Source organism: Fragaria vesca, linkage group LG3 (genome assembly GCF_000184155.1).
Source record: "Fragaria vesca subsp. vesca linkage group LG3, FraVesHawaii_1.0, whole genome shotgun sequence".
NCBI lineage: Eukaryota > Viridiplantae > Streptophyta > Magnoliopsida > Rosales > Rosaceae > Fragaria > Fragaria vesca.
In genome coordinates, this window is record NC_020493.1 from 21,093,685 (window position 1) to 21,110,800 (window position 17,116).

Sequence of the window (17,116 nt, forward strand, 5' to 3'; positions counted from 1 at the left end):
TGTATTTTTGCTTAAGAATGATATAACAAAATCTTTTTAATTAGTGAGGTGTCTAGATGACATAACATGCCACCTAAGATTAAGGCAAAAAATTTTAGGCCTTATTAAGGCCAACAATCATTTTCCTTTTTTTTATATAAAAACTTAATATTATGTTTTTTTTTGTGATTGCTATTAACACATCTCTTTTTGCTATTAACACACTCTATCTATTTTTCTATCCACATATTTTTATTTTATTTACAAACTTGCCGTTTAAATTTGATTGATGATTGGTTCTCACCATACAAAGGGTGTGTTAATAGCACCACCCTTTTTTTTTCATTTATCAATTAGAAATCATCTTAGGTGTCAATTAATTAAAAACTAATTTCAGTTTACCCCCATCAACTTTAGGTCGATCATCATGTTAGTCCTTCTTTTTTCAATTTCATCAAAACTCTCCTCAATTCCTAATTTTCATCAGCCATGTCCAAACCTCTGTTCTCATCCAATTCCTCCGTTAAGTGATGATGTGGCATCAAGAAGAAAGTCAAATTCTGAAAAAAAAATAACATTTCTGACCATTTTTTCCCATATCGATACACATCTCCGTTTCCATCACAACCCCCTAACCTTAGTGATTTTGGTGGGATTGAATACAATTTGTCTATTTTGCCCTTTTTTGTGGGCCCAACGACTTCAAATTTGGTTTTCTTCTTAATGCAAGTCATTACATGATGGGAGAATTGGATGGAAAACAGATGTTGGGACACGATTGATGGAAATTGGAAGTCGAGGGGTGTTTTTGATGAAATTGAAAGAAAAATGACTAATATGATGATCGACCTAAAGTTGATTGAGGTAAATTGAAATTAGTCCATTAATTAATAAGGTACTTAACTCTCGCAATGAGATTCAGAAATTGATATATTTAGCAAGAATTTGGAAATTTAGATATCGATTCAACAATACTGTTCTATCAGTCATTGTTATTTATTATGTTTTAACAGATTGTAAAGTGACACGTGCATGGGCAAGAGAAGATAGAATATTTAACTATTGTTTTAGTTATGCAAAGATCATTGACAAATTTGTCAATTTCATTTAACTATTATCAAATTTAGCAATGGTTTATGTATACAGTTGGAGCATTAATTTACCTTAGAAATTGACAAATTTCACTTTTAACAAACACTGCTGGAGATGCTCACCAATTACTTGTATGTCAAACAAGTTGGTTCTTAACGTTTTTATGCACATTGGTTCGTAATACAAGTTTGTAACGAGCTCGTTTACTATAAATATGTTAATGTACTGATACAAGGGTCGATTCACTCTTCATAACAGTAGACTACTTAGCCTAGCCCAGAGTTTATATTTCATCATTTAATGATTAGATATGTACGAGAATAGGGCTTAGCCTCCCAACTAGTCCTGAGTTTTTAACTATATATATTGTCTATATATAGAGAACGTACTAGTCTACAATTACTATATACAAAGTTGATACGAAATATTAGTACAAATTAAGTAATTTTATAAACTCGATACGGAGGTTATAGTTGCACACTTGCACCATATATACTGTATACATTAGTAAATTAACTAAGCCTAATCTCACGGTCTAATTAATCTCATAGTCTATAACTATAGAATATAACTATAGAAAACTGATAAACGTTTGGTTGACACCTATTTTTGTTATTTACACACATCGTCGTCATTATCATCATCATCTATTTTCCTATTAAATTTCCTATCCACACATTTTAATTGTATTTATAAACTTTTCACTTGAATTTCCTTCGTTTCAGTTACTTCACTAATTTAGTAACCGTTACGTTTCCGTACCTGATACATCCGCAGGGAAGTGGCCATTATCTCTGAGCATCTCGAAGTGATCAAGTGTTGAGAACACAGACGCCGACATCGTCCAAAGCGAAGCCACCGGAATATTCCTCTTATTTGCAACCCCAACTCCCAAAACCACGAACGAATCCGCGACTAGAACGCTCACCCTCGGCTCGAGTTGGTCCAGAAGCAGCTCGACCGGCTCTTGCAGCTTGGTGCACACGGCCTCCATGAAACCCGGAAAGTTCTTGGCCCGGCCGATCTCGGAGGGTATGACGTTAGGCACCGTGGTGAAGCGGACGTTCTCGGGTTTGGGGTCGGATCCGATGAAGCCGTGCCACTCTTCGGTGAGGACGAAAGTGATGAGGATGTCGTGTTGTTTCGAAACCAGAAGCTTGCAGAGATTCATCATGGGGTTGATGTGGCCTCGGCCGGGGTACGGCAGCGCCACCACGTGGCAGGGAGTTTTTGGCTCGAGCTTCATCGATGATGTAGCAGTGTGAAGATTGAAGGGTTGCTGAAGCTTTCAGGTTTGATTATGTCATATATGCCTGTTTAATATGTAACTTAGACCGCAGGTCTGCAGCTACCATTGTATTGATCAAGTCAGTTAACTAGTGCTATTGTTAATTAGGTCTTTTGTTATCATTATTTTAAGGGTTTTTTACACTAACAGTGTTTGAACACTTGGGTGACTGACAATATGGTACCCGAACTTACAAAGTTATCAAAATGGTATCCAAACTCAATTTTTAGTATCTGCGTAATACCTGTGGTTAATCTCAGTCAACGGACTTGTTAAATAAGGCAAAAAGACTTATTTGTCCTCCATTCTCTCTGTCATCGATCTACCTTATAGAGTTCTAGGTGCTGGACTCTTTCAAATTCAAAAGATTGAGACTTCAATTTCAGAGTGTAAGACGAGGATGACGCCTCGACGTTGTCGGAGCAATCTCAGGTAGGATGACACCTCGACTCCAATGCCCATAACTAATCAGTGCCGGTATGATTCGAGATGGGGAAAGATAATATTTCAGATGGAGAAAGAGAGCTAGAACTAGATGAGGTCCACTATGGAGTTCGACAATCAAAAGGATCACCTGTGATCAGTTTGCATTTGGTTCAGTTCAATTTGTGATTAATGGCTGAAATGGGAATCTTCCCAATTGAAGCCAATTCCATAATCAATCTTTCTTCTCTCAAATGGCTTCTTTTCAAATGGGTTACTTGTTGCTGATGTAGCATCAGCCTTGGAATCATAGCAGGCTTAAACGATTGTTGGGATTTCAAAGCTAGGTTTTGTTTTCTTGTTGTTTGTTTGCTGGGTTTAAGATGGATTTGGAAGATGGTTGTGCGGGAGGAGAGAGAGAGAGAGTTTTTTTGTGAATATTATTTTAATTTTCAATATATTCATTTTAGGGTTTGTTAGAGTCAAAAGTCTTTTTTACCCTCATTATTTTAACACACATATGTCACCTATGGTCAATGTTAACGTTGACGTGACGAAAAATCGGCCGTGGGTACTATGTAGATACTAAAAATTGAGTTTGGGTATCATTTTGATAACTTTGTAAGTTCGGGTACCATATTGTCAGTCACCTAAGTGTTCAGACACTGGTGGTGCAAAAAATCCTTATTTTAACATTACGAATCCCCAACGATTGATTAGGTCAGCTCAATCTTAATTTTAAAATGACATTAATCAGTGCGACTGTGAGAGCAAACTACAAAATTGAAGAGCTAGATATATCTTTCGGCCGAGTACACATTATTAATCCATGGCTTCTTAATATATAGTCGAGACAATTTTAAAGTTGGTCCATATTATAACATTACAAACGAAAAATGGACAAAAGCGTACAGACACCAGCAAGGTGGTCTAAACTAATTAAGACTGAACCCTAATGCCCTATGGCCAGAGAATATGCAGCAAGCAGAGCAGAGGGAAAGAAATTCAATAACAATTTATTAGGAGCTTAATTAAGGGCTATGATTAACCTTGTGAAATATCCTTAATAAAAGCATCAAGGTTGGAGTCGGAAGAACCACCCTTTGCAATAGCTCCATGACAAGTCTCCTGAAGTTGTTTTGCTCTTTTCCTCATCTCCTTCCCCTCGTTGCTTTCAACATCCATAAACCTCTGCACAAGTTCTGCAATCTCCTCTCTGGTCACCAAGTCTTCACCATCAACTTTCTTCTTGTTCACCCTATACCCAATCTTCCAATCCTCCACAATTTGCTTTCCAGTAGGGATTTGGTCCCAAAATATAGGGCAAGTAAGAACCGGAAGACCAGCATAGACAGCTTCTTGAGTTGAGTTCCAACCACAATGCGACCAAAACCCTCCAATGGAAGAGTGACACAGCACCCGTAACTGATCACACCAAGGCACCACCAAACCCATGTCACCAACACCATCTTTGAGCTTAGAAGCATCCCCACGCGCCACCCACAAGAACCTAACACCGCTGTTCTTCACCCCGTCAACGATTTCGTCCATCTGGGCATTTGATACAGACAAGAAACTTCCCAGTGAGATGTACAGGACAGAGATTTTCGGTTGAGAGTCTAGCCAGTGCAGATAGTTTAGGTCATTGTCATGAGCAGTTTTCGAAAGCTCGAAGAGTGGGATGCTTGGGCCAATTGGGTAGACGGGTGCAGACAGTTTGGCTCTCAATGTATCATAGGCATGGGGCTCAAGCTCGTAGAACGAAGTTAATAAGAGGTATTGTGCTGTGTGAGTGCTGGAAACTGCTTCAAGGGCTATGTTGAGGACTTTTTGACCATCACCATAGAATATAGTGGGAAGATCTGCCATGCGGGTGCTGGAGATTCCGGGGATGTAATCTATTACTTCATCTCCCCGGACTATACATACACATTTGGCATAGAGGAACATATGCATAAGAAAAGTTTCAAGAACAATTGATTTTAAAAGGAAGTCTTGCATCCACTTTTGTTATATTAATGCAGTACTTGCAACAAGATTAAATTCACTACTAAAATCGTAAAGGTAGATCCGTAGATGAAGAATGATTGATACGTAACTATATATAATCGCCGATATGTGCAAGAAATTAACATGAAATTATAAGATTAAGCTAGTCTCACATTTCATACTTTCGAAGATGGCTTATCGACTTACTCTGCTAAATAGGTCTAAGAATACAATAATTTATCGACTCAATAGTTAATTCTATGCTTAATAGGTCTAAAAGTTACTTTATATGACAATTGATGCGGCAATTTCAGACTCAATGTGAGAGATTTATGAGAGGATCTGAATCCACCTCAAATTATGTACACTTATTTACCCACCCTCTCTGATTGGGCAATTTCAGACTCGATTACTCAAGGAGATCACCAAGTAAAGTTACTATAGAGCCAATCAGAGCAGAAATCAACTTCATTTGTTTTTTTTAGAAATTCCTTGCAGTTACTTGACTAATGTAGTTACTGTTACGATTATGTACCTGACACATCCGCAGGGAAGTGGCCATTTTCTCTGATCATCTCGAAGTGATCAAACGTCGTGAACACAGACGCCGACATCGTCCAAAGCGAAGCCACCGGAATATTCCTCTTATTCCCAACCCTCACGGCCCAAACCACATACGGATCAGCAACTATAACGCTTACCTCCGGCTCGAGCCGGTCCAGAAGTATCTCGAACGGTTCTTGCAGCTTGGTCCTCACCGCCTCCACGAATCCCGGAAAGTTCTTGGCCCGGCCGATCTCGGAGGGTATGACGTTAGGCAACGTCGAGAACCGGATGTTGTCGGGTTTCGGGTCGGATCCGATGAAGCCGTGCCACTCTTCTGTGACGACGAAGGTGACGAGGATATCTGGTTGTTTCGAAGCGAGGAGCTTGCAGAGGTTCATCATGGGGTTGATGTGTCCTCGGCCGGGGTACGGCAGCGCCACCACGTGACAGGGAGTTTTTTTCTCGAGCTTCATCGTTCCCATTACGATGCTATATATAGCTAGCAGTGTGAAGGTTGAAGGGTTTGCTGAAGCTCTCAGGATTTGATATGTGATGGCATGGCCATCTTATGTATATATACTGGATGGCTACTACAGCGGTGCTATTACTGCTATAGCTTTCATGAAAGCTATGTAGTGTTGATTAGCTAAGTGAGCTCGTCATGAAACTGGCCGAAATACCCGAATCAGCCTTCATTTTTGGCAGGAATTATCAAGAGAGCGAGGTGGACTGCATGTGGGAACAAACACCCTGGGGAGAGATGAAGAAGATGTACGTTAAAGGTGCTAACTTGTCTGCTACTATATTTGTAGACTAGATTTTATTTGTAATTTCTGTTATCAACTCGAAATCTACTTTTTTTTGTTGTTATTTTTTAAAACGGTAATCGGTAAACATATCAATGAATAACGACTTGAAACCTCCAAAGCAAGAGTCGTCATGTAGTTGCGGGCATTTCGAGTTTGACTTATAGGTATTTTATCAGATTTTGTTTTACTATAGAGCAAAGACGACAACAAAATAAAGGAGTCTCTAACTAGGACTTGGCTGAAATCAAATTTGCCAACCAGCATATTTGACAACCACTCATGACCATCCGATCGAGAGAGAGAGATGACCATTATCATATATGACATTTTTTCATTAGATGGTCATGGGTGGTTGTCAAATTTGCTGGTTAGATATCCTACAGGTGACCACTCTATCTAATCTCTCTCCAAAACTACAGGCAATTCATTATCATCTTCTTCCTTAACCTGCTGTTGTTGCAGGCTTAACACACCAACTGAAAAACCAGAACAATTTCCTTGTGGACTGCATAATAACTAACGGAACCCCATTTTAGCCTGTTTTGGAGAACTACGTACTACCTTTCCGATCGAACAAGTTCTATAATTTACAAATCGGTGCTTTGGCTCATTGACAAAGAGGTCGCCACCATTTATTGGAACCATGGATTTGTGAATTGGTTTAGGAGAGATTGTCAATATCAATACTTGTTGGTGTCATTTTTGTGGTTGATATTAGTTGAATTGGTGTATGAAGTTTGAGTTCGAGCTTTGGTGGAGGTGTGGGTAGCCCTTATATGTATGGACATGATTCACATGAAAGTGATGAGAGTAGTCAAGCTCAGATATGGGCTATCGGAAAAAAAAAAAAAAAAAAAAAAAAAGGTACAGTTCTGGTCTTCTGGGGTTTGGCACGAAGGTTTGAGAAGGAAAAGGAAGGACAATACTCTTTTATAATTTGTCTCATCTTTGTATTTTACAACCTTTCATTGTAGGTCGTCCTGATCTGTTTAGTTGACGTGGCAGTTTTGTTTGATGTCCAAGCAGAACTTAGCAACTTTGTTTCCAGTCAGAGAAGCCAAGTCCCTTTAACTAAGGCTTTTCTCAATTTGATATCTAGATGGAGTGCGCCGGAAAACTTTACGAGACACATGAAAATCTTATTTAACAAGTGTCTATGCATGAGTAAATGTACTTAGAACTCATATTACACCAACAAATGGAAAATGATCGATGAATTAAACCAAATCTTGAGTTGAAGGTGAACATGGAGCGACTGTTTTATTATTTGGTTGTCCAATATTGCTTGGTTTTGATTTATTTTTTACTTTAGAAAATAGGGATTTGATCATGGAAAGTAATCAAAAAGTAACATTAACTAGTTAAGCCATTCGAATCTTTATTTCCTCGTACATCATATATCAATCACACAATGCACCATTTGCTCCCACATTGCTTAAAGTTGCTTTTCTTTTATCATCGTAGGTCATTTCATCTTTGATATGTCACTGATAAAGGCCTCAACATTGTTATAAGACGACCCACCTTTTCTAACCGCTTGTCTATATATCTCACTAAGCTTTCTCGCTCTTTTCCTCGTTTCCTTTGCTTCCTCGTTTTCCAAATCCAAAAACTTTCTAACAAGCCCAGCAATCTCTTCTCTACTCACCAAACCTTCTTCTCCCGAACCCTTCTTCACCCTCCACCCAATTTTCCAATCTTCAACGATCATCTTACTATTAGGTACTTGGTCCCAATATATAGGAAAGGTCAACATCGGAAGACCAGCATAAACAGCCTCGGAGGTCGAATTCCAACCACAATGTGACCAAAACCCACCCAAAGAAGGATGACACAACACTGTCAATTGGTCACACCAAGGCACTACAATCCCCATGTCACCACATTTCTCCTTCAGCTCCGACACTTCCTCCCGCGCCACCCAAAAGAACCGGGCGCCGCTCGCCTTCAACCCGGCAGCGATTTCATCCATTTGAGCTTGAGGAGCTGAATGCAGACTACCCTGTGACACATACAAGACTGACCCTCTAGGTTGCTTGTCAAGCCAATCAAAATAGTAATCCCCATTGGGCCTTGAATGGGTTTCCACTTTGAAGTAGGGTATGGTTGGCCCAATATGGTAAACCGGGATCGGAATAGTTTGCCTCAAAGCGTCGATCACTTCTGGTTCAAGCTCGTAAACTGAAGGTAACAAAAGGTATTGTGCTTTGGTTAGGCATGAAACTGATTCTAAAGCTGTATCCAGAATATTAAGCCCTTTCCCGTAAAAACATGTCGGAAGGTCCGCCACACGTGTGGAAGGAAGCCCCGGGATATAGTCCACCCGCTCTTCTCCTGTCTCTGCCAGGAAAAAAAACAAACAAAACAGAACACTGTTTTAGATGATTGTGGAGGTAAATAATAATATACTGCATGGTAAGTTATCTATGTAGTTGTCAAATTGTTGAAGCTTGAGAAGAGACCTTTTCATTTCATGAAGTTGATCCATAAAACATCTATAAGGTCTCAAAGTAACTCCATGTGATAGTAGGCCAGCTTAATTTATAGAGTGATATGGCGTTTGAATATTTCATAAAAGTATAAAACTATTTTATCGATATCGATATTTTAGTCCTTACATAAAACTATTTTATCGATATCACACGACCGATAATTTATCAATATGTACTCATAATATTTCGTTATAACTTTATGTGTTGGTATCTGTTTGTATAATGGTAAACAATAACCCGCAACATTTCAGCTTTTTTACTAGCTAACAAATTATTATTTATATTTTGTACAACACTTCCTAATGACTTCATGTCTTCATCTTTGCGTAATAGTAAAGCACTTCCATATTTTGGTACAATGACAAATGATCTATGGTATCTAGTTTATCACCATATGAAGTAAGATCAATACTTATGAATTGAACTCTGCAATTATAACCTTCTAAGAAGTTAAAACCGAACCCAAACTACTATGCTCTAATGCACTGCTTTTATTATTGATCCCAAGTAAAAACGAAATCAAAATTACCGAGTTAGATTTACGTACCCGCCAATTTTACCGGGAAATGGTGGTTCTGAACGAGAAGATCAAAATATTGAAACACCGAATAGACAGAAGCCGACATAGTCCAAAGAGAAGCCACCGGAATATTCCTCACGTTTCCAATCTCAACCGACCACACCAAGTACGTATCGGCGATCAAGGCCGTTACCGGAGGCTCAAGCCGATCGAGAAGCTCCTCAACCGGCGCCTTAATCTTCCTCAAAACAGTCTCGTAAAACGCTGGAGAGTCCTTGCCCCGACCGATTTCCGAGGGAATGACCTGGGGAATAGTGACGAATCGCACGTTGTCGGGTTTTGGATCGGATCCGATGAAGCCGAGCCACTCTTGGGTTACGATGAAGGAGACGGTCATGTCGGGGGAGATGGCGGCGATGGAGTGGCAGAGACACATCATGGGGTTGATGTGGCCGCGGCCGGGGAAGGGCAATGCTACGACGTGGCAAGGGGTGGTTGGTTGGGGAGTGTGGAGGTGGTCCATTTCAGGGTTGTTGGGAATTGGCTGATAGTCCGAGGGAGAAAGAGAAAAAGAAGATAAAGAGGAGTGAGCAGAGGAAGACGAAGACGACGAAAGAGACTGGCGGTTAATGTAGCGCCAAAAAGCGATGCGTCTACGCAGACGTCATGCAAATAAATAATTGTTGGGCTATTTGGGCCTACTTCTCAGAGCCCGCCTGCAGTTTGGGTCCATAGATTTCTAAACAAAAATGAAATGATATTTCTGATTTAATGACATGTTTACTTACCTAGAATAAAATTGAGATGTGTAAGAATGATTACAAAATAAAGGAATTCTTCTGTATACTTGCTCATGGTGGAATGGGAATTTTTGTGGGTCTCACCTCCAAACCCGGAATTGATTCCTTGAAAACCTGGATTTGTAATACCTAGGGGGGAGGTGGGTTTATGAATGATACCATCTGGAATGAAATTTTTGTACCCAAAATATCCTCACATAATTACAATAACCCCAACTTTTTAAAAGGTAATTTAGTAATCATACTAGTTTAATTCCATTTCTCTCTTGTAAGTAAACAAAATCAATCGTAATAGTTCAATTCATATTCCAATTCCATGTGATAAGTAAACAACTTATTAATAGAATTAAAATCTCCACATATTATTCCATTCCATCTCACATTCCTTCCATCTCCCATTCTTGATAAATTTCATTCAAAATAAGTAAACGTACGTGTCATAATTGTTTTGATTTCCGGTGGTAAAAGGAACTATTGGTAAGGCATCTTTACCAAAATTGTCTATGCAAAGAATAAGGCAAAACGAGAATGTGTTAGCTATACATCTCATTACCATTATTACGATATTAATTTATGTGACATATTGCTTGAAGATATTTAGATTTACATTGTCAATTATATCGTTCGGTTCTTTTTCCGATATGTCTAGTTTCTTTCATATATAATTCTTGTAAAAAGGGAAGTTATTTGTTGTATCTGAAATTGTATTTGAATTGAAACTTTCCCTCTTGCAAGAGAGGAAATATGGGGTGAGCCCTTATTGTGTCTGAAATTGTATTGTGTCCCCATGAAAAGCTTGAAGACAATATTAGGCAATGGTCCATTGGATCATTTGTCTACTGTGATTGTCCCATTCTTTCAAAGGACCACATATGATACAAAGTGATACAACAAAAACAAAATGACATAAAAGAAAGGTAAAAGTAACATTAGTTGAAGGTAACTATTTAAAGATAATGACCCTCCGACCGACTAAAGGTCGGAAAGTTAATAGAGAAATATGTTTTTTTTAGGCCACCGGGTTTGGAACCTAGGCTCATCCCCACACATAATGTTTTCATTGTATCGTAGTGAAATCTAATAATATCACAATAGTGTAAAAAGATTCTAATATGTTGACAATTATAACGATTTTAAGAAGACGATAAAATTTATTAGTGTTGTTTCAGCAAGTACTTTCGTTCAAGTGGGGATATCATTTTTCTTCTGCATGTCCATGAAGTTTTAAAACATCCAAAATACTTCTTTGTATACCTAAGGAGTCCATTGATGACAACTTTAAGTTTAAAATTACATTGAAGTGTATTTCAGTATGAACATTATGAAATGAGTGAAAAACAACCTAACAAATATTATAAACATCAATCACTCACGTTTAAAAGCTTTTGATCACTTAGCTTAATTGAAAAATTAAAGAAAATCAAGTTGAACACTTTGCTAAATGGGCCACATGATGCAAGTTAGTATCGAAATATTGGATCTTTGATTGAAACTGCACATGAATTTGTGAATGAATTGTCTTCCAATCAACTTCATCAAAATAATTTAGATCAATATGAACACTCCAATTGTTAGAGCCTCACTTCACTTTGGATGAGTGACACAATACATGACTAACATGAGTGATGTTTTGCGATGTAAGGACAACGACACTACTACTACCTACACAAAAAAGCACCACAAAGGTAAGCAAAGGAAAATGGTTCTTCATGAGATGGACCACTATGATGCAATCGGTTGATACCAATAATAGTGTCCATGAAATATTCCAATGCATGACAGTGCACTGAAACCAAGTTGACCGTGCTCATTTTTAGTGAGTCGTGATCAAGATTGCGCGTATCAAATTTCATAAAATATATTGATCCATTATACGTCTACCATACTATGTGATGTTGAGTTATATGAGATGATATATACGGTGATCATTGAAATTTTATAACTCAGGAGTTCAAGTTTTATGTCCCACCCCTCCCTCGAGTATTAACTTTATTTATCAATGGAACCTAACGCGGACTAAGCCTCTCTTAGTTAAGCTGAGTTCGAAACTGTTTTCAAGACAAAAAATAAAATAAAATAAAATTTAAAAATTAAATAATCATGAATAGATAATAAAATGTGCTCGGTACCATTTAATTTAGTGTAATCTTAAGTGAAAGGTTATAATCTCAGCTCACGATAGACTAGTTATAACTTATAACTTGAATTTGTTTTCTTTCTCCGATCAAAACAAAGAGGATGTATAAAAGATAAAACAGTAACCATCATGTCGATTAAAAAATTTGTCAAATTTGGATATACAAAATAATTACTCCTGAACATGTCAAACTATGCTCATGCATTCAAGATGGACCTTGTAACATATGATCATGTCCTGATGATAAATCGACAAGTAGACCCTAGCTAGAGACATAACCTTTGAAATTTAAATTAATCAAGTACTTTCCAGAAAAATAAATAGAGATATGTTTCATCATTGGTTCGTATTTCCACGTAGTTAGGAGGAAGATATTTTCTGGAAAGGAAAAGTCGACGGGTTGGATGAGATATTTTGCTGAGATATTTCATGGATGTATCACGAAACTCTCTTCACAAATCGACCCTGCGACACCATACCAAGCTTTAGTTTCAAATTCCAGAACTTTCAAATCAATGATAGGGAAATGGAATCAGAAAGAGATCGGACTAAAGAGGTGAAGACAAAGAATTGACCTAATTATAATGCTTACCTTGAGTCTAGGTCTTTTATCTGCATTGAGCTTGCGGACTTGGTACCTTATCTTCTTGGAGAAGAGTCTAGACTGGCGTTTCTCTCTGTACCTCAGAACACTTGCCTCCCTTCTTATACTTTTCTCTTCTTCCATTACTGGAACCTCTCCCATCTGATCATCATCAGCAGAAGAAATGCACAGTACTTAAGCAGAACATTCATTTCCCCAGATACATTTGCACAGAAGTTAAGCTAGCATACTCAAATTATATATAATTAGTTTTCGGATAATCGACACCATCTAATTTGATAAGGGCCATTGTTTTCAGTTTGTCATTCTCGGTTGTTTTCCTGTGTTTTTAAATCAAGGCTTGAGGGGAGCCGCACCAGCTTTTATTCAAAACAAAATGTAAGATATTGATTTTGGAGCGCAAAGTATGGAAATCCGAACAGCGCGCAAGAAATGAAATGAATATCAAGTTAGTAACTATCATTACATTCCTTAAAACAAAAGAATTAAGAGTTTAATGGAGAGTGTGCATATCAATCCTTATTTGAAACCAGGATACTAATGAAGAAGGAAAACAAATGCAGGTTATAAACTTATAATACTAAGGGGATTCTGAAATTGGAGGAAAAATATGAAAGTGGAAAATGAAATAGTAGTACTAACATAATTGCCATTGCTAGCAGCCATGGAAGAATGCGATGAACAATCCTCAGCCCAAAGAGAGCCACGATCAGACCAAGCATCCAATACTTCTTGATAATTCAAGTTCAAATTCAATTGCACCTTCTTCATATCCTCATCATCATTCCAAAACCCAACAGTACTGCTCTCTTTCTTCACAACCTTCTTACAGTAGCTTTCCTCTTCGAAAAAGCACCTCTCTGAATCACCAAACACTTCATTCTCTACCTCTCCATCCCCTTCCTCACCATTAGGAAACTCATCCCAATCCATGAAATCCCAGTTAAGTTCCTGACCAGCAAACATGTTGTGATTCTTCTGTGGCTTCTCATCGTCCTCTTCGTCTCCATCTTCATCAATCCCCCAAATTCGCTCCAAGTCATCCATGATATCAACCTTACCATTGACATAACCATCTTTGGTAGTGTCAGAGAATTCCTCAGAAGAATTTGCACTATCCGGGACCTGCTGTTCCTCCTTCTTTGGACTTCTTAAGAACGAATGGTACCTCATCTTAATATCTTATCCCATAATCTCTCTCTCTCTCTCTCTTTTTCTTTATTTGTATGTTTACTATGTGAGCACCCAATTTGAATGTAGCATATGAAGAATGGAAAACGTATATAGGGTTCTTTTCGTCCTACGTGTCACCTTATCTTCTCCCCATTGGCTGGTTTTTGCCCTCATCTCAAGAGAAGGACCCTACATAGCCTTTTTACTACTACATGCAATATGCATATGACCAAAAAACTTTGTTCAAATTTTTGCATGAAGCACGTGAACAAAAATATTTGATAAGTAAGGACCATCAAAGGGTATGTTCACTTGCTCGATCTGTATATATATGTGCAAATCCCGATGGTCAGCTAGTGACCGGATGAACGACACTGTGTGCATATATCGACAGGCATAGTGGAGTAGTATATAGTAGCTTCAAGAAAGAAAAAGATCTAGAAAATAGTCATGCATAATTGCATACAGTCCAGATATGATTGGGAAGAGTATCAAGTATATTGATAAAATTATAGTCTTAGATTTATAATTGGAAAACGCCATAAGCCACAGTTTTGTTGCCATTCCCAACTTGTGGGGCGTAGTTGGTGATGCAAGATATTATCATCCCATGCCTGTTGAGGCAAGTCTGCTCTGCAATCTGCAGTCTCTAGAGAATTCCCATATTTAGTGATGGCAAAACTACTCAATTGGGGTATATATTCACAATCCACAACTCACAACCCTCAACATCCCACTCTTTTTCCTCTCTTCATTCTTATAGATCACAATTTTAGTGAGAAACGGAAAAGGTGAATCGACTGTAGGTGACAAACAATTTAGTTTTTCTTTAAAAGTGAATCGACTGTAGGTGACACCTAATTTAGTTTTTTTTAAATAAAAATTATTAAACAACTCACACACTTTTACATATATTAGTGAGATTTGAACCTATAAGGTCACGTTGTCAATTAAGATACGTACTAAACCAATAGACCAGGGCTCACCAACTATATATAGGTGGCACCCAATTACCCCAATAATGACTCACATAGTACTAAAACTTATGAAGAACATGTCTAAATGAGTAAATACTAGAATGGATTGTTATTGAACATGTACTGAGTAGTACAACTGTTTGAGTAAATATCCAACCAAGCCATAAATCACCCATATATGAAATAATAAATAATTGGGTTGTAGTCTCTGGCCCGTGGGCTGACAAAACTAAAGATTGCCAGTGTGTTAAATTGGGCTCAAACACAACCAATAATACCTAGATACATAGTAGACAGCAATACGTATTTGTTATTTTCACTATGCTCTAAATAAATTTATCAAACATTTTATTTTTATTTTTGAGATGAAGAAGGTCAGACATTACCATTTCAACAAACAATAAAAATAATGACATGTCTAGAGGGCCGTAGAAAACCATCACCAAATTCTAAAATAGCACGTACTCCTCCCACGTACAATTATACTAAATGTACACTCCTAGAACACCCATATTTCTTAAATTTAGACCCAAAAAAAGGACCTAGAACTCCACACAAGAAAAATATTATTTGAGGATTCAAAGTTTTAGTCTCTTCACTAATCTTCCACATCTAATCCTCTCCGTAATAGAAGAAGAAAAGACCAAATAACACAAAAAATCTCAAAATAAAGGAACAAACAATTGGAGGCCCACAAACCACACAAGCAAGATAACAGGCCCAAGATGCCCACTAGGCCCAAAACATATATAGTCAAATTTAATTAAATTGTTCATAAATCATGTGAGACCAATTTCTATAAGAAATTGTTTGTCCAAAAAAAAACTTCTATAAAGAAATTCTACTAAATATTTGTCATGCATAACTTACCCAAAAAATAACAAAGCCATGCACAACCTTAACTTGTGTAGCTTCTTCCTCCTAAAATATACAACATCCCACCCAAAAAAAAAAAGAAATAAGGCGGAGCGCCTAGCTGCCCAGCACGTTTAAGCGGCCGTCAATTTTCCTAACACATATGCCTAGTGCGTAGGTATACCGCTTTTTAGAACAATGCCAAGGATAGCAATTCAGAAGAGTCACCACCATCGACACTCGAAATTCGACCATGGAGAAAGGAAAGTTTAACATTTCCTGTTGTAGGTATGATGTTGCCGCTAAGGTTAGCAAGTGGTGAACGAAACTCGTCTCGTGAGACTCAGAGACAAAAAACATTTTAGAAAACATCTCGTCTCTATTTTCATTTCTCACCGTTTTTATTTCTTCTCGAGGTATTTTATCAAGCATCATATCCATATCCAGTGATGGATCTATGCCTAAGGCTGTATAGAGAAGAGAGACTGCTCATTTCATTATCTCTTTCTCATACAAATGCTCCTCTTCCAATCTTTATCAAACAACAAAATGTTTCGGCAAGAAAAACATAACAATATAAGTTTAACCCACCTAATATTTTGATCCTCGTCCTGCCCCCTCGTGTCTCTACACTTACGCAAAAGAACAAAAAGATTAGGTTAAAGTTGTCCATACTCACTCAAGATGCAGCCAATACTTACACTCAAAGACAAACATGGGTTAGAGAATTAGAGACTTCTAGTGTCTTCATCAAATGAACGAGTAGCAAGCCAACATTCATATATGACATAAGGGAAATGGTTCCAGTTGCTAAGAGCAGGATAAATGTGTACGTTATAACACGAATACAGCCACCGCCCATCTATCTCCAAATCCAATAAGGTCTTGCCTTGACAATTTGTGCTAATACTAATACTATATACAGTTGCAAATGCACATTATTAAAATACAGATCATTGTGGTCGTCAGATCGAATTATTTTGTATGACAATTTGAACTGGATTTTTCCTTTCGGTTTATAGCCCCTCATGTGAGACCCTAGCCATGCCAGGGCCTTCAAATTTTTATAGGAAGCTTGAATAGATAGCTGTAATATACATTTGCAGGGGGTGTTTGGCCTAAGAAAATTGAGTTGCCATGCGACTCCTGATGAAGAATCTCACTTGTCAGGATTATAATGCTTAGCTAGACAAGGCTCCACCGATTATACGTACGTTGAAAATTAGGAACAAGTTAAACACATTCTAGTTAAATACACGAGAGTAATGTGAACAAATATATGCAAACCTTGTAAAGCTACAGGGGACATACACATTTGTCACTCTTATGAAGTTTCATGTTTTTTGTCACTTCTATGAAGTTTCATGTTGTTGGTGATATATATTTATATCTTACTTCATAATCATAATTAACAAGGACCACTCTACACATA

The 17,116-nt window shown here is 37.8% G+C and overlaps 4 protein-coding genes across 4 annotated transcripts in view; all 4 read right to left on the bottom strand.

Moving 5' to 3' along the window:
- LOC101314839 (UDP-glycosyltransferase 87A1-like) overlaps positions 1–2,317 on the bottom strand; it is a 3,819-nt gene extending 1,502 nt beyond the window's left edge. Inside the window, exon 1 of the mRNA XM_004296004.1 lies at positions 1,834–2,317. Coding sequence (XP_004296052.1) covers positions 1,834–2,317 — 484 coding nt within the window. The remainder of the gene's footprint in view (positions 1–1,833) is intronic.
- A 1,509-nt stretch (positions 2,318–3,826) lies between these two features.
- LOC101309519 (UDP-glycosyltransferase 87A1-like) lies at positions 3,827–5,843 on the bottom strand. The gene is made up of 2 exons (XM_004294725.1): positions 5,307–5,843; positions 3,827–4,701 (listed from the first exon to the last, which is right to left on the bottom strand). Exons 1-2 carry the CDS (start codon positions 5,797–5,799, stop codon positions 3,827–3,829), a joined length of 1,368 nt encoding a protein of 455 aa, XP_004294773.1. The 5' UTR covers positions 5,800–5,843.
- Positions 5,844–7,451: 1,608 nt separating this feature from the next.
- LOC101309807 (UDP-glycosyltransferase 87A1-like) lies at positions 7,452–9,681 on the bottom strand. The gene is made up of 2 exons (XM_004294726.1): positions 9,166–9,681; positions 7,452–8,466 (listed from the first exon to the last, which is right to left on the bottom strand). The coding sequence occupies exons 1-2, from the start codon at positions 9,659–9,661 to the stop codon at positions 7,592–7,594; spliced, it is 1,371 nt and encodes a 456-aa protein (XP_004294774.1). The 5' UTR covers positions 9,662–9,681; the 3' UTR covers positions 7,452–7,591.
- Positions 9,682–12,381: 2,700 nt separating this feature from the next.
- On the bottom strand, positions 12,382–13,887 carry LOC101310098. Its single transcript, XM_004294727.1, has 3 exons — positions 13,322–13,887; positions 12,668–12,820; positions 12,382–12,540 (listed from the first exon to the last, which is right to left on the bottom strand). Exons 1-3 carry the CDS (start codon positions 13,850–13,852, stop codon positions 12,514–12,516), a joined length of 711 nt encoding a protein of 236 aa, XP_004294775.1. The 5' UTR covers positions 13,853–13,887; the 3' UTR covers positions 12,382–12,513.
- Positions 13,888–17,116: the final 3,229 nt, after the last annotated feature.

Excerpts from the sequence above, each read along its gene's own strand:
- LOC101309807 (XM_004294726.1), bottom strand. The coding sequence starts at position 9,661 with ATGGACCACCTCCACACTCCCCAACCAACCACCCCTTGCCACGTCGTA. Across the intron at positions 8,467-9,165 it reads TTTCCCGGTAAAATTGGCGG|AGACAGGAGAAGAGCGGGTG; the intron begins GTACGTAAATCT and ends TTTTCCTGGCAG.
- LOC101310098 (XM_004294727.1), bottom strand. The coding sequence starts at position 13,852 with ATGAGGTACCATTCGTTCTTAAGAAGTCCAAAGAAGGAGGAACAGCAG. Across the intron at positions 12,821-13,321 it reads CTGCTAGCAATGGCAATTAT|ATGGGAGAGGTTCCAGTAAT; the intron begins GTTAGTACTACT and ends GATGATGATCAG. Across the intron at positions 12,541-12,667 it reads ATAAAAGACCTAGACTCAAG|GGTCGATTTGTGAAGAGAGT; the intron begins GTAAGCATTATA and ends ATGGTGTCGCAG.
- LOC101309519 (XM_004294725.1), bottom strand. The coding sequence starts at position 5,799 with ATGGGAACGATGAAGCTCGAGAAAAAAACTCCCTGTCACGTGGTGGCG. Across the intron at positions 4,702-5,306 it reads CTTCCCTGCGGATGTGTCAG|TCCGGGGAGATGAAGTAATA; the intron begins GTACATAATCGT and ends GTGTATGTATAG.